The 12637-nt window shown below is 36.1% G+C and overlaps 2 protein-coding genes across 3 annotated transcripts; one reads left to right on the top strand and one right to left on the bottom strand.

Annotated features, from left to right (window-relative positions):
* Window positions 1-485: 485 nt before the first annotated feature.
* On the top strand, window positions 486-4964 carry fkbp14 (FKBP prolyl isomerase 14). Its single transcript, XM_049480657.1, has 4 exons — window positions 486-862; window positions 2826-2977; window positions 3140-3267; window positions 3389-4964. Exons 1-4 carry the CDS (start codon window positions 672-674, stop codon window positions 3545-3547), a joined length of 630 nt encoding a protein of 209 aa, XP_049336614.1. The 5' UTR covers window positions 486-671; the 3' UTR covers window positions 3548-4964.
* A 3639-nt stretch (window positions 4965-8603) lies between these two features.
* LOC125802472 (proline-rich protein 15-like) lies at window positions 8604-9939 on the bottom strand. 2 transcript variants are annotated; one of them, XM_049480648.1, is made up of 3 exons: window positions 9812-9939; window positions 9567-9735; window positions 8604-9474 (listed from the first exon to the last, which is right to left on the bottom strand). In XM_049480648.1, exon 3 carries the CDS (start codon window positions 9453-9455, stop codon window positions 9126-9128), a length of 330 nt encoding a protein of 109 aa, XP_049336605.1. In that variant the 5' UTR covers window positions 9456-9474; window positions 9567-9735; window positions 9812-9939; the 3' UTR covers window positions 8604-9125. The 2 variants fall into 2 exon arrangements, with proteins under 2 accessions (XP_049336605.1, XP_049336604.1); XM_049480647.1 differs by lacking the exon at window positions 9812-9939 and having other exon boundaries at window positions 9567-9805.
* Window positions 9940-12637: the final 2698 nt, after the last annotated feature.

Genomic DNA, 12637 nt, shown 5'->3' with positions numbered 1-12637 from the left:
AGGCGTGGGAATAAGATAAAAGTGCGTGGGTACAAGATAAATAATCTTGGAATAAATTATGGTGATATTTTGGAGTTTCTCGCAAGGAAAGGTGGTATAATTTTAAGTAAAAGACACTTATGAGTGAGTATTATGTTAAGTGGAAATTCTCCTTTCTACATGATCTCTGGTGATATGGTGGGGATGAGGCCCGGTTGAGTGACGTCATACGGTTTTTACGTTGTCAGACGCTTCTTCTTGTTTTCTTTTTTTTCTTATTGTTTATGTTTTTATTTATTTTTATTTTGTTCTTTTACCTTTATATAGTCTACACATATTGACACAATCCACAAATTACACAATTATGTAAAAAAACAAAAAATATATTTTATTTCTAGTTGCAAGCATCTGGTTTATGTGGGCGTGGTCACGCAAGAACGCTCCAATGAGCAGAGCTTATACAGTTCTGAGGCGTTTGGTGATCTGGCAGTGGGCGGGGCTTGTACGCAGGGGGAATGTTTGGGAGCTTTTTTGGGAAAACTTGTAATGCCACGTAGTCGACGCATTTCTTTGGGTAGTTAAGATAAGATGTTTAACTAACTACGTTAGGTTAGTTTTTTTTTGCACAGTTTTGCAGGGAGTATATTTTTTTAGTGTTCAGGTAAAAATAGGTTATTTAGTATTTGTATAAGATGATGCTGGAGCTGTGCTTTCTCTCTGCATTGCTGTTCTGTGTCCATGGAGCAAAACTTCCCGAGCCAGAGGTTAAAATCGAGGTTATGTACAAACCTTTCCTGTGCCACCGAAAAACCAAATACGGGGACATTCTGTTAGTGCACTATGAGGGATTCCTAGAGAGTAATGGCACTTTGTTCCACTCCAGGTAACGTTAACTAACTGATGCTGTAGTTTCTGCATGATCTCTAATGCATGGTCTTTATTAACCCTAGCTTAACCCTAGCACTAGGCGGGTCACGATATGATTTTTTTTTTATGGGCGATATATCGTCCCTGAACTTACCGCACTAAACGATATTATTGTCATTTTTTATTGACCATTTAAATTCCACTGATATAATTCTCATAGAAAAGCATAACAAAGCAATGCCATTTGAAAGACAACAACATTGTAATAAATTATAGTTTGGGAAAAATATTATTATATAGTCTTTTTTATTCACGTATTGCAAGTCCACACTGTGTATACGGAGTCACAGTTACTGAAGCATTGCTTTGGGATTGTATTGACACAACAGATGATATCACTATTATCAAGTGTTATTAGGGATATGTCCATTTACTGTACAATATGTCTATTATGTAATTATCATAACAGGCCTCCCTGGCCCTGAGCTTCAGTTACTAATACTAATACCGTTTTAACCTAAAATGATACAAAAATGATACAAAAATGTAATTCAGTTTTACTACTTAAATTACAGATCTCTGTAATACAGTACTAACTAAAAGAAACCCTCATAATATCAAAAACTCTAATACAACGACACCCTATGTACAAATTATCAGGAGCACAACTTCTTTCTCTAGGTTGTATTGCTTTTTAAGTAACCTAATTTAAATTAACAGAAAAAAAACAGAACATTAACCTCAACAAACAAGCTAAAACATTAGTTGTTATGAGACAGTAGATAAACATGTTTCACATTTCATAGTATAATTTGTATTTTGGGTTAATTTAATAGAACATCATTATATTAACACCATGATATAAACATCTATTAAATCATTCACCATTAGAGTTTTTTTTTCTGTACAGTAAAAGAAGGTGCTTGTGGCTCTTAAAAATTGTTTTATTGGCTGTTAGTGCAGAAGATAAAATAATTTTAGATATTACTTTACATACATGCTTAATGTAATTCTGACAACACATACTGTATGTTACAACTTATTTAAATAAAGAAAAAGTGCATTTCTTATCTATAAATATATTTACAGATCTATCCATATGAATATATCTGTAGCTGGTCAAGAATTTTGTCCTGGTAAAGTGTCCAGTCTGTACTAGTAAATGCATTGCTGATATCGAAATAGGAGTTTCCGCTAGTTAAAACTGTAGAGATCTTAATTTAAGTTTTGTACCAGTAAAATCTGAGTTAGGGCTTTTTGCTGGTGCATTTTAGGTAAAGCAGCGTACCACATCATATTAAAGCTAACAATTGATTTAATGCTACTAATAAAGCTACTAATGTAAGTAATGCATGCATATTCATTTCAGTGTTGTGGCCTTCTAAAAGTACTGCAGCACCAGTGGGTGAGCAGTGATTTCTTTCTCAAACACACAGAACATACACCTCCATACATACTTTTATCTATTAACTAACCAATGATGATTGGAAGCTCTTCAGAGATTTGTAAGTTTTTTTTTTTTTTTACAGGATTTCTTTTACTGAGGTTACTCTGACTCTCCAATTAACAGGACCAATAACACTGCATAACTTTAAAAACAGCATGATCAGCTCAAGCTGGTTAAGATGGTTGACTAGCATAGAGTATGTTCTTTTTGGGGTTTGATGGTTGGACCCCCAAGACCCTAGTGGTTGAACACCATGACCAAACTCATATTAAATCATACACTATTCTGGTCTATAGCTGGTTAGCCATTTATTTTACCAGCATACACTATGTTTTCACTAAGATCACCAGCTTTTTTTGGACTAACCTTAACACTCGAAGACCATCTTAGACTATTTAAAACCAGCTACCATCAAAAACTGGTCATAGGCTGTGTTTATTAGCAGGGAATGTGAACATTCAACCAGTTAACTTTGTGTGGAAGCTGAGCAATGGGCTGGTTGTGACCCTAATTGTTTGTTCTGCTTTTGAAGCCGTCAGCATGGTGATAAAAACCCAGTGTGGTTCACACTGGGGATCCGGGAGGTGATCAAGGGCTGGGACAAGGGGCTTCAGAACATGTGTGCAGGGGAGAAGAGGAAGCTAACCATCCCCCCATCTCTGGCGTACGGAAAGGAAGGCAAAGGTGGGCCACTCATGTTAAAAGTTCTTGCTCAGAGCAGTCAAGGCTAATAGATTTCTAGTAGCGCTCTGTTAGTACATGTTAAAACATTGAAAAGAATTCCACAGGGAAGAGAATACAGTTGCATTTTGCTCATACAGATGGTGTGCTTGTATTTATTTGTAGGAAAAATCCCACCAGAGAGCACCCTGATCTTTGAGATCGAGGTCATGGAGATCAGAAATGGCCCTAGGTCACATGAGTCTTTTCAGGAGATGGATCTCAATGATGACTGGAAGCTTTCCAGATCAGAGGTGTGTAATAATGACATTTGTAGGCTTTGTACTGCAATTGAAACTAACTTTATAGTGTTTTTGATTCATGAAAGGATGCTTTCATGTTCCAAACTTAACCTACAAAACGTGTCCGTTTCAGGTGAAAGAGTATCTGCGGAAAGAGTTTGAGAGGCATGGGTATCCTGCCAACGACACCCATCACGAGGCCATGGTGGAGGACATCTTTAAGAAAGAAGACGAGGATGAGGACGGTTTTATATCTTCTCGAGAGTTCACATACAAACACGATGAACTATAGGAACCATTCACTTTCCTGAGATACAGTTCCCTCCCTTAGCAATGTTCAAATTCAGAGAGACTCAACACTAAACACAGCCTGTTACATTGGAAAAATGATATATTGGCAAGTGAAAGAATTTTTTATACAAATATTTTAAGATAATTTAACTTATTTCTAGACAGTGTTTACCAGTGTTAAGTCATTTTGTTTGATAAAATGGTCTTAGTATTATTTATGGTGCATACATTCTTTTGAACCAAGCAAAATGATCTAATAATAATAGATAAATCTATTAAGTCCACAGAGGGCCATATTGGTTTGGCCATATTGAAAACTTGCAGACCATTTGTGGACAAGCTTGAACTGTCCTGTTCTTGACAAAATTACAAATATGACTAAGAAATAATTTGAATTGTCTTGCCAATATTTATATTATTATTATGATCTTATTATAATTATTATAATTAATAACTGTCTGTGTAGTATAAATAGATTTGCAGTAAAATGCAATATTTGAGAATAGAATGGAGATTCCTGTCAATATGAATACGTATTACAGCAGTGAAGAAATATATACAGTACAGGCCAAAAGTTTGGACACACCTTCTCATTCAATGCGTTTTCTTTATTTTCATGACTATTTACATTGTAGATTCTCACTGAAGGCATCAAAACTATGAATGAACACATGTGGAGTTTTATGTACTTAACAAAAAATGACCTGGCCTCCACAGCCACCGGACCTGAACCCAATCCAGATGGTTTGGGGTGAGCTGGACCGCAGAGTGAAGGCAAAGGGGCAAACAAGTGCTAATAAACACCTCTGGGAACTCCTTCCTTCAAGACTGTTGGAAAACCATTTCAGGTGACCACCTCTTGAAGCTTAATGCGAGAATGATGCCAAGAGAGTGCAAAGCAGTAATCAGAGCAAAGGGTGGCTATTTTGAAGAAACTAGAATATATATATATATTTTTTAGTTATTTCACATTTTTTTGTTAAGTACAAAACTCCACATGTTCATTCATAGTTTTGATGCCTTCAGTGAGAATCTACAATATAAATATTCATGAGAATAAATACATTGCATTGAAAAAGAGGTGTGTCCAAACTTTTGGCCTGTACTGTACTCTACATATATATATATATATATATATATATATATATATATATATATATATATATATATATATATTTTTTTTTTTCTTTTTATCTGTTCTCAGATATCAGAGGCCAATTCATTTCATTGCTGTCTAGCCTCCATGCACTGAGAAGAGGTGTGTGAGCCATATTGTTCTAACAGTAAGTTCCTGTTGAAATATGGAGCTTACGGGATATTTCAGACCAAAATGTACTTTTTGCTGTTTTTCTACCATGTGCGTTACTTAAGAACTAAATGAGCTTTTTTGAAAAATAAAAAAAATGTTTTATCAGTGATGTCTGTGTTGTACATTTTACTATAATTGTTCGTAACTGCATATACAGGCCCTATGTATAAGTGTAAATTGATCTAGAAGTGTTCAATCAATCAATCAATCAAGCTTTATTGTCTGAAAGTGACTTGAAGTCATATGTTGTGAGGTGTTATCTTGTGAGTGAAGTTGAAATACTCTTCAGTGTGCTCATGGCAAAGCAAAGAATCTATGAATTCTAATGTGTGGTTTGATAGTGGGTGCAAGATGGATTGGACATGGGAAATTTAAAATTCCTTGATCCATAGTGTCTTGTGAACCAGGAATACGTCATGGAAGGCATTACCACTCACAGTGGACAGTGCAGTGGATGGTAATGATTGTAACCAGCAGAAACTGGCAATTCAGGTAGAAATTCATATTCAATGTAGGAAGCTCCACAGTTTCTTTAGCTTTAATGGGAAAATATGGTAAAGTCATGGGCCTTGATACTAGTCTATGATACTGTCTTATGACATTTTCTATGGTATGCAGTACGAGTTCTCCCCAAAACCTGTGCTGGAGCGCTTTATAACCCTATAGTCAAAGCTTATTTGGACACAGTGACATTGGATTTGAGTGTGCAATGCTTACAGTAAGGCAATACTATGAAGTATATGTGTTAGTATATGTGTAAAATTGTATGCATCTAACTAAATAAGTGTGATAGTAATGATTGTATCATAATTCATCAGAACTTGACCCTATATTTGGCTAGTGTAACTGTATGAAGCACCAAGTGTGGTAGTTTTAGATCTCACCAGTAAGAGGCACTCTTTACTCAATAGATGATGCTAATCCTTGACTAATGTGCCAGAAAAATCAAAGAGCTGTGCACCATCACAGGCAACAGTCATGAGAAGAGAAGAATGTGTGACCCAGAAACAGACATTTATTTATTTATTTTAATAACAAATGTACATTTTGACATGACATTTAATGAACAAGCTGCTGTAAAATCTATTTCAAGTACAAGCTTCTTATTTTCTTGGCTGTGAATATGCCAGCAGGTTTGTGTAAACAGATCTTGAATGATGAAAATGGAAACATTAACCATGAATAAAAATGCATTTGTGCTTTCTTTAGTTTGTTAGGTTGATGTTATTGGGTTTACTGGACCTCACTATGAATGACATTAAGTATGGATGACCTAAAAATCTCAATCTCTTCTTAAATAATGTTGTTGGACTGCATGCTAACTGAGAACAGAACCTGCTAGAAAAAAACAGCTCATTGTAAGTAAACCCAGTGATCTTTTACAGTAACACAGTGTACTCAGTAAGCACAGTACAGTACACAGAGTCCACACCCTGCTAAACGAGACGAATGGTGAAACAATAGTGTGATTTTCTTGTACATCAGGACAAACTGGCCTGTGCAACACTTACATTTCTAACAACAAACCACTCTGTGCCTAATGGCCCATTGCATTCCATCTGTTTATGACAGCCTGTCTTTACAGTAGAGCTTCCTATCATCACAACACTCTCATTAAATGATATGGTGGTAGCACCCATGCTGGGCACTCAGCCACAACTCTAAAAGACTTGTTGATTACATGACATCCTGTCATCTTGTCAAAGTCTTCTACATCAAACTGACGAAACGTGTGTGCTGTTATGCATCTGAAACAAAGTCAGAACTAAATAATGTCTCAATACTTTCCAATAAAAATGAGAATATCACTCTGAATGTTGTGCTAAATCCGTATTAAATTCTTATAATTAAACCAAAGCTAAAACCAGCACTTTAAACGTCTTGGATAAGTTTCCCAAACAATGATTAAGCTTAGTCCTGATCTATGCAGCAGCTTGAACGCAGGAGAGTTTCTACTGTAAGGAAAACATAGCCTACAACCAGGTCTAATCCATGTCTGGGAGAACTGCCACAACATCTTTTAAAAGTGCAGAGCTCACAGACGTAAACTGTACAAATAAAACAAAACAAACAAACAAAATAACAAACTAAAATACAGAGCAACAACAAATTACATTAAATAAAAAAAAAATCTAAATCATATTAAAACATTCAACCTTATGTAACAGTTAAAATCCTTCATATCAATCATATTTATAACTTCCATAAGATATAAATAACTAAAAAGTGGTTCACTAAATTAAAAGTTAAGCAATTGCTTACAGTCATGAAGGCCTTTCACAATAACTACATTGTCAATATACAGAACAATATATAGACACGACTTTGATTCATTGTGCTGAACCATATTGCCCTTTGTGTTTTAAACATGTATTAAACGTAATTAAGCTTAGCTTAAAAACTATAATTTATATCTTTTAATTTAATTTTTGTTTTATTTATGTATGTTATTTAATAAATATGCATTATACAAATTCTAAAATGTTAATATTCTTAATAATTAAAACCCAATTGCTCTATAAAAGGGTGTGCATACATTTTTATGCTATTATAATATAATTATATCAGTCCCAATAACACCTTTTCTCCTAATGATTTCTGGAACAATATTTAATCAAAGACAAAGAGTTATTGTGATAGGCCTACAGCTATGCATTGCATTTAATGTACCACAATAAGGATGTGGAGGGTAAACAAAACCCCTCATAGATACAGAAATAGAAATGTGTCTGAATCCACTGTTCAGTTTACTCTCAGACAGGCAGACGACTAGTGAATGGGGGTTATTACTCATGTCCATGATATTAGACTGTAGAATAGAAAAAGAGACTTTCAGTTTGAGATTTTCATACCACTGAATATAAACTATGGGCCGGATTTAATTTCAGTGCCAATAGTGAATCATCACTGGCAATTCTTCCTTAGTGAGGCTGTGAGGATTAGATTACATTCAGTCATAAGATGAATGAATAGCTCTGATTCACAAACATCAGTCCAACCTGTCCCAAAGCATTCACTCTGCATTGCAGAGCATCCTATTCTATCGCTTAGTGCTTTTCTATAGAGATTATAAAAGCTATTTGTGCACAATTGAAAGCCTGGGTTCACAAGAGCTGCATCTTAAAGAAGCATCACCTAATTTTTAATTGAGAGGTCTGTGGAAACATTAAATGATCTTGACACTAACATTTTCCAAGGTCTATATATATAGATACTTAATAAACTTTTAGTAGCAGCCTATAGTTTGTGCTTTGTAAGATATATTTAAAATGTAAAAACAGCAGAGATGAGATCATATTTCTCATTATTGTGATTAATTACGTATCAAGCTTTTCTGAGAATATTAGTAAATATTAGTGATATCATATGCTAAACATAATATATTATAATATTTAAGAACAATACAAATTATTTATAGACAGAGGGAAGATTTTAAAAACTGCACAAACGTAGATCAGCGATTTTCATCAATTATAAATACACTGTTCTAAAATACAAAGTTCTAAAATATATGACAAGTTCTTGTAGTTAAGTACGAGATAATGGAACATGATTGGAATTTTGGAAGGTTGTCAAAATGTACTTTTATGTCTAAGAGTGTTGGCAGTGTTACATAATTATAAGGTATGACAATAAAAAAAAAACATAAGCAATGCAGCCTTTGGACAATGTTACAGCAACACTGTAAGAAAGTAGATAACTTGGGTAGTTTGTTAATGTAGAGTTAATCTTGTACTTGCACTGATGATTTTTATAATATGCTTAGGTAAAACATTCATGTTTATCATAAATATTTATAATTTACAGTCCTTTTCATAGTTTAGACAACACATACTGCCATTATCTGTCACTACCAGAGGAATAAAACGTTCTTTTTTTGCATTTACTCTCTAGAATTTGCACAAACTCTCTAGAATTGAAGATCTAAAAAAAACAATAAAAATGATATATCATGATAATATTGCCCATTGGCCTACCTGTTGTTTTGTCACCAGCCTGCTGAGAGTTGTGAACATGTGCATTATGGGTATTGTAGTGTTTACACTAGAAAGGTAACTGGTTCAAACTAATTACTTTCTACACAAATAATTGAATTTACAAAATGAATATCATACAATTAGAACATGTTACCTAATACCGAACTTGGTCAATATGCTACTTAACTGGTGTAGAGACCACCACAAGGCTGGTCCACACCGCTCAGCACTAGGCTGGAGTCTGGCTCTCTGGTCCAGTTCTTCTTCATTATGGAGATCTCAGTTATTCAGAGCTACTTGGCCACAGCTTGTGGTGTGTTGGTCTCGTAAAAGCCGCCGCTGGCCGGTAAAGTCCCCCTCACTCTCCTCTTCTCCTTAAACCTGCCAGAGCGAGATACCCTCAGATTCCTCCGGCAGGTGTTCTCGTTGAACACTGGCTCGAGCTGCGAGTCATCGTAAGTCTCGTGGCTGATCAGGTTGGAGTTGTTTTGGCTTTCAGTGCCTTGTTTAGCAGAAGGCTTGACTTCTCCATTATCTGCCTCCTGCTGAACAACAGTCTCTTTCAGGATGTTGTTTTTCTTTCTGCCAGTTAAAGACTTCCACCAGGGATACCGTTCTGCCATCTTCAGACTGTAAAATCACCTAAACAAAAAACATTAAAATTATGAAAAATCCTTTAACACTTAATTTAATTTGAAAAAAAAATTAACTTCTCTGCAAAAAAATGAACTTACCAAGGATCAGAAACGTAAAAAGAACTTGAAGTAATGTCGTCACTCTTTAATATCTCCCGTTTCGTTGATCCCACGGTCTAAAACAAGTCCATCATCGGAGTAAAATCAGTGAAATCCTCTGATTAGAAATCTTACTCCTCCTCAAGACACCATGGTGAACTGACTGTAGCTGTGAGAAAGTAAGCTTAGACAAGCAAAGAATACACAGTTTACACTTTGCTTTCCACACACACACATACACACACCTTTGTAAAGTTGAAAGACTTCCCACTGCCTCTTTCATTGGTCTGCTGACTCTGGCAGTTCTCCACACTGCCCTCAGAAAACTGGTTTCAGGTTATCTTACTCTCATCTGTGAATTGGCAAAAAAGTCACCTGCGGGCATACCTGCTGGATTGTTTGACGCTGAAACAATGTGGGCTGCTTCACGCCCATTTATTTAGAAACATGTAGCCTGGCCACGCCACGCCACACTGCAGCATGGGGCACCGTGCTCCTGTGAGTGGATGAATGAATGCTGAATGAACACTATAACTATTTTTCTAGATTAATAACATAAAGGACAATGGGGTCAGATGTCCCAGCTGGTAGATAGGTTGACAGGGACAAGTTGTTCCTGCTGTATCCAATGATTTGTGTGCACTTTTTCCCATGTGACCAAATGTTCTTAGGTAAGTTGAGCCAGTGGTTTAACATACAGTACTTTACAAACTGTGAGAGAAATGAATCTGACATTTACACTCCTGAAACATAAAGGGATATTAGGATGATTAAATTATAACAATGATTGGATACTGTGATTGGTTACAATGATGCAGTCATATCAGAATGTTATCACACCCTCACTGATTCTAGACTAATGCCCAATCCCATTCCACCCCTTGGCCCTACCCCTTACAATTCTCGTTAGGCTGGAGGGGTAGGCTAGGGGAAGGGATAGGGCTTGTTAATCTTTTATACGGAGATTTTTCTGATGCACACTTTAAATCGAGGGGTATGAGAATTAATGGTAAGAAACTCTCAAATGTAAATATTTCCTTTGTTAACAGTGACGATTAGCACTATATTACAATAGTCTAATGTGTAGTTTCAATGTTTTACGGCGCAAATTCTTCATGACAAACATAACAAAGATCGCTAGTAGTTTGTCTTAGTTGCTAGCTAGCTAGCTAACTTTCCCGTTCCACCTTAAATGGTGCAACAGACAGCAGGGGCTGCAGCATTTAAGGCGGAATGGGAAAATAAAATAAAATAAAATAAAAGCTATACGAAGCTAATTTCAGCTCCCCTTCACAGAGAAATTAAGAAATGGACAATAAATATTAATTTCTGCATCATCTCCCCCCTTTCTGAAGACATTACTAATTAACCAGCAGCCAGGTAACTGAACTTTAGTGCTCCTGATGTCGTATCGGGGTGCTTAAATGGTTGTCCCAATTCTTAGGGTGGAGGATTTCATCCCTTTCCCTTGTAACTCTGTTCCAAATGGGAAGGGTCAGACTTAAAAACAAGGGGTAGGGGTAAGTGGTAGGGCCAAGGGATGAAATGGGATTGGGCCTTATTGTCCTTTTTTCAGCTCCATTAAGCACATAGAAGCACTTTGTACTTCTACACCACCACCATGGTGTGTGTTGTGCTGGTACGAGTGTATCAGACACAGCAGTGCTGCTGGAGTTTTTAAAACCCTCACCGTCACCGTGTCCACTCACTGTCTATGCTATTAGACCCTTCTAACTTGCTGCTACACCTAGTAGATGTAAACAGACAGAGACAGAAGCTCTGGATCTGTTGCTGCACTTTTTGTGTTGGTCATCTTGTGGTACTTTATCAGTGGTGCTCACAGGATGGTGCTCACAAGGCGCTGTTGGCTGGATATTTGTGGTTGGTGGAGAATTCTCAGTGCAGCAGTGACACTAAGGTGTTTAAAAACTCCAGCAGCACTGCTGTGTGTGATCCACTTTTAACAGAAACATCAGTCGTGTACCAGGCAGTATTTTAGACTGTATTGATTTCTGGGAAAAGTGCCCTTTTACATAGTTTTCTCTGGATCATACAAGGAAATAAAAAAGTCAAAAATATTTCATTGATTTGCATGGGGTTATATTAAATTAGAATACACTTAAAAAATAAAGCAAGAGCAAATCAAAACCTCAAGATTTGTGTTTTAAAGTAGTGTTATGTATAAGAGTTTCTGTACTCATTAAATTGTCCTTGTCATATATTGTGACCCTAGAGGCAAAGAGAAAGCACTTAAAATATGCCAAAACTGCAGTCTTTCAGCAGTATACGTGCAAAAAGAGACAAATGACCCAACTTTCTTTAGAAAATGTGTAGAACCTAGTCAGGTCAGTGCATACCACTAAAAAGCCCATTAGTCATAAAGACAAGATACCTGACAAACATAGAGGACACTTGTGGAAAGACACATATACTAATATTTTATTGTGTATATACTAAGTTTTCTTAAACTACAGAAACTATGACAAAAGTGAGGTCTTAAATATGAGAGTGAGGTCTAAAATAGTGGAGAGTTTCATGGTTGGCAGGAAGAAGCTGTAGAAGGCCACTGTGGACTGCTTCTAAGTCCTGTTTGGTTAAACTATTGTCAGTCCAGTAGAGATGTTTAAGAACTTCAGCAGCACTGCTGTGTCTGATCCACTTGTAACAGCATATACACCAGCATATAAACAGATGGATTTCCTTTGAAGAGTTTTCAGTTACGTTATGTTAAATTAAATAAAAGAAAATATTATTACATAAAAGTTTGCACACGTTTCCAAATCAAATCTTGACATTGTAATAACTCATTAGGTGTTAATTGACACTAGGAATTAAGACTGGTTAAACAGGTCAAGTGATATTATAAGAAGCTGTCAGCTGAAGACTCCAGAACTCTTTAAACCTTTCATTCAATTCAACAACCCTCATTCAGTTGAGGATATGGAATTGCTGCCTACAAAGCAGGAGAGGCTATAAAAAGATATCAAAGCAGTTCAAGCTCATGATTTCCACTGTCTGAAATATTGTCAAGATATGACAAGCAAAGAATTGTGAAAGTCAAGGAAAAAGAG

Source organism: Astyanax mexicanus, chromosome 6, assembly GCF_023375975.1.
Source record: "Astyanax mexicanus isolate ESR-SI-001 chromosome 6, AstMex3_surface, whole genome shotgun sequence".
Taxonomy (NCBI): domain Eukaryota; kingdom Metazoa; phylum Chordata; class Actinopteri; order Characiformes; family Acestrorhamphidae; genus Astyanax; species Astyanax mexicanus.
The sequence above is the reverse complement of the archived record's forward strand: the minus strand, read 5'-3'. Positions and strand labels throughout refer to the sequence as shown.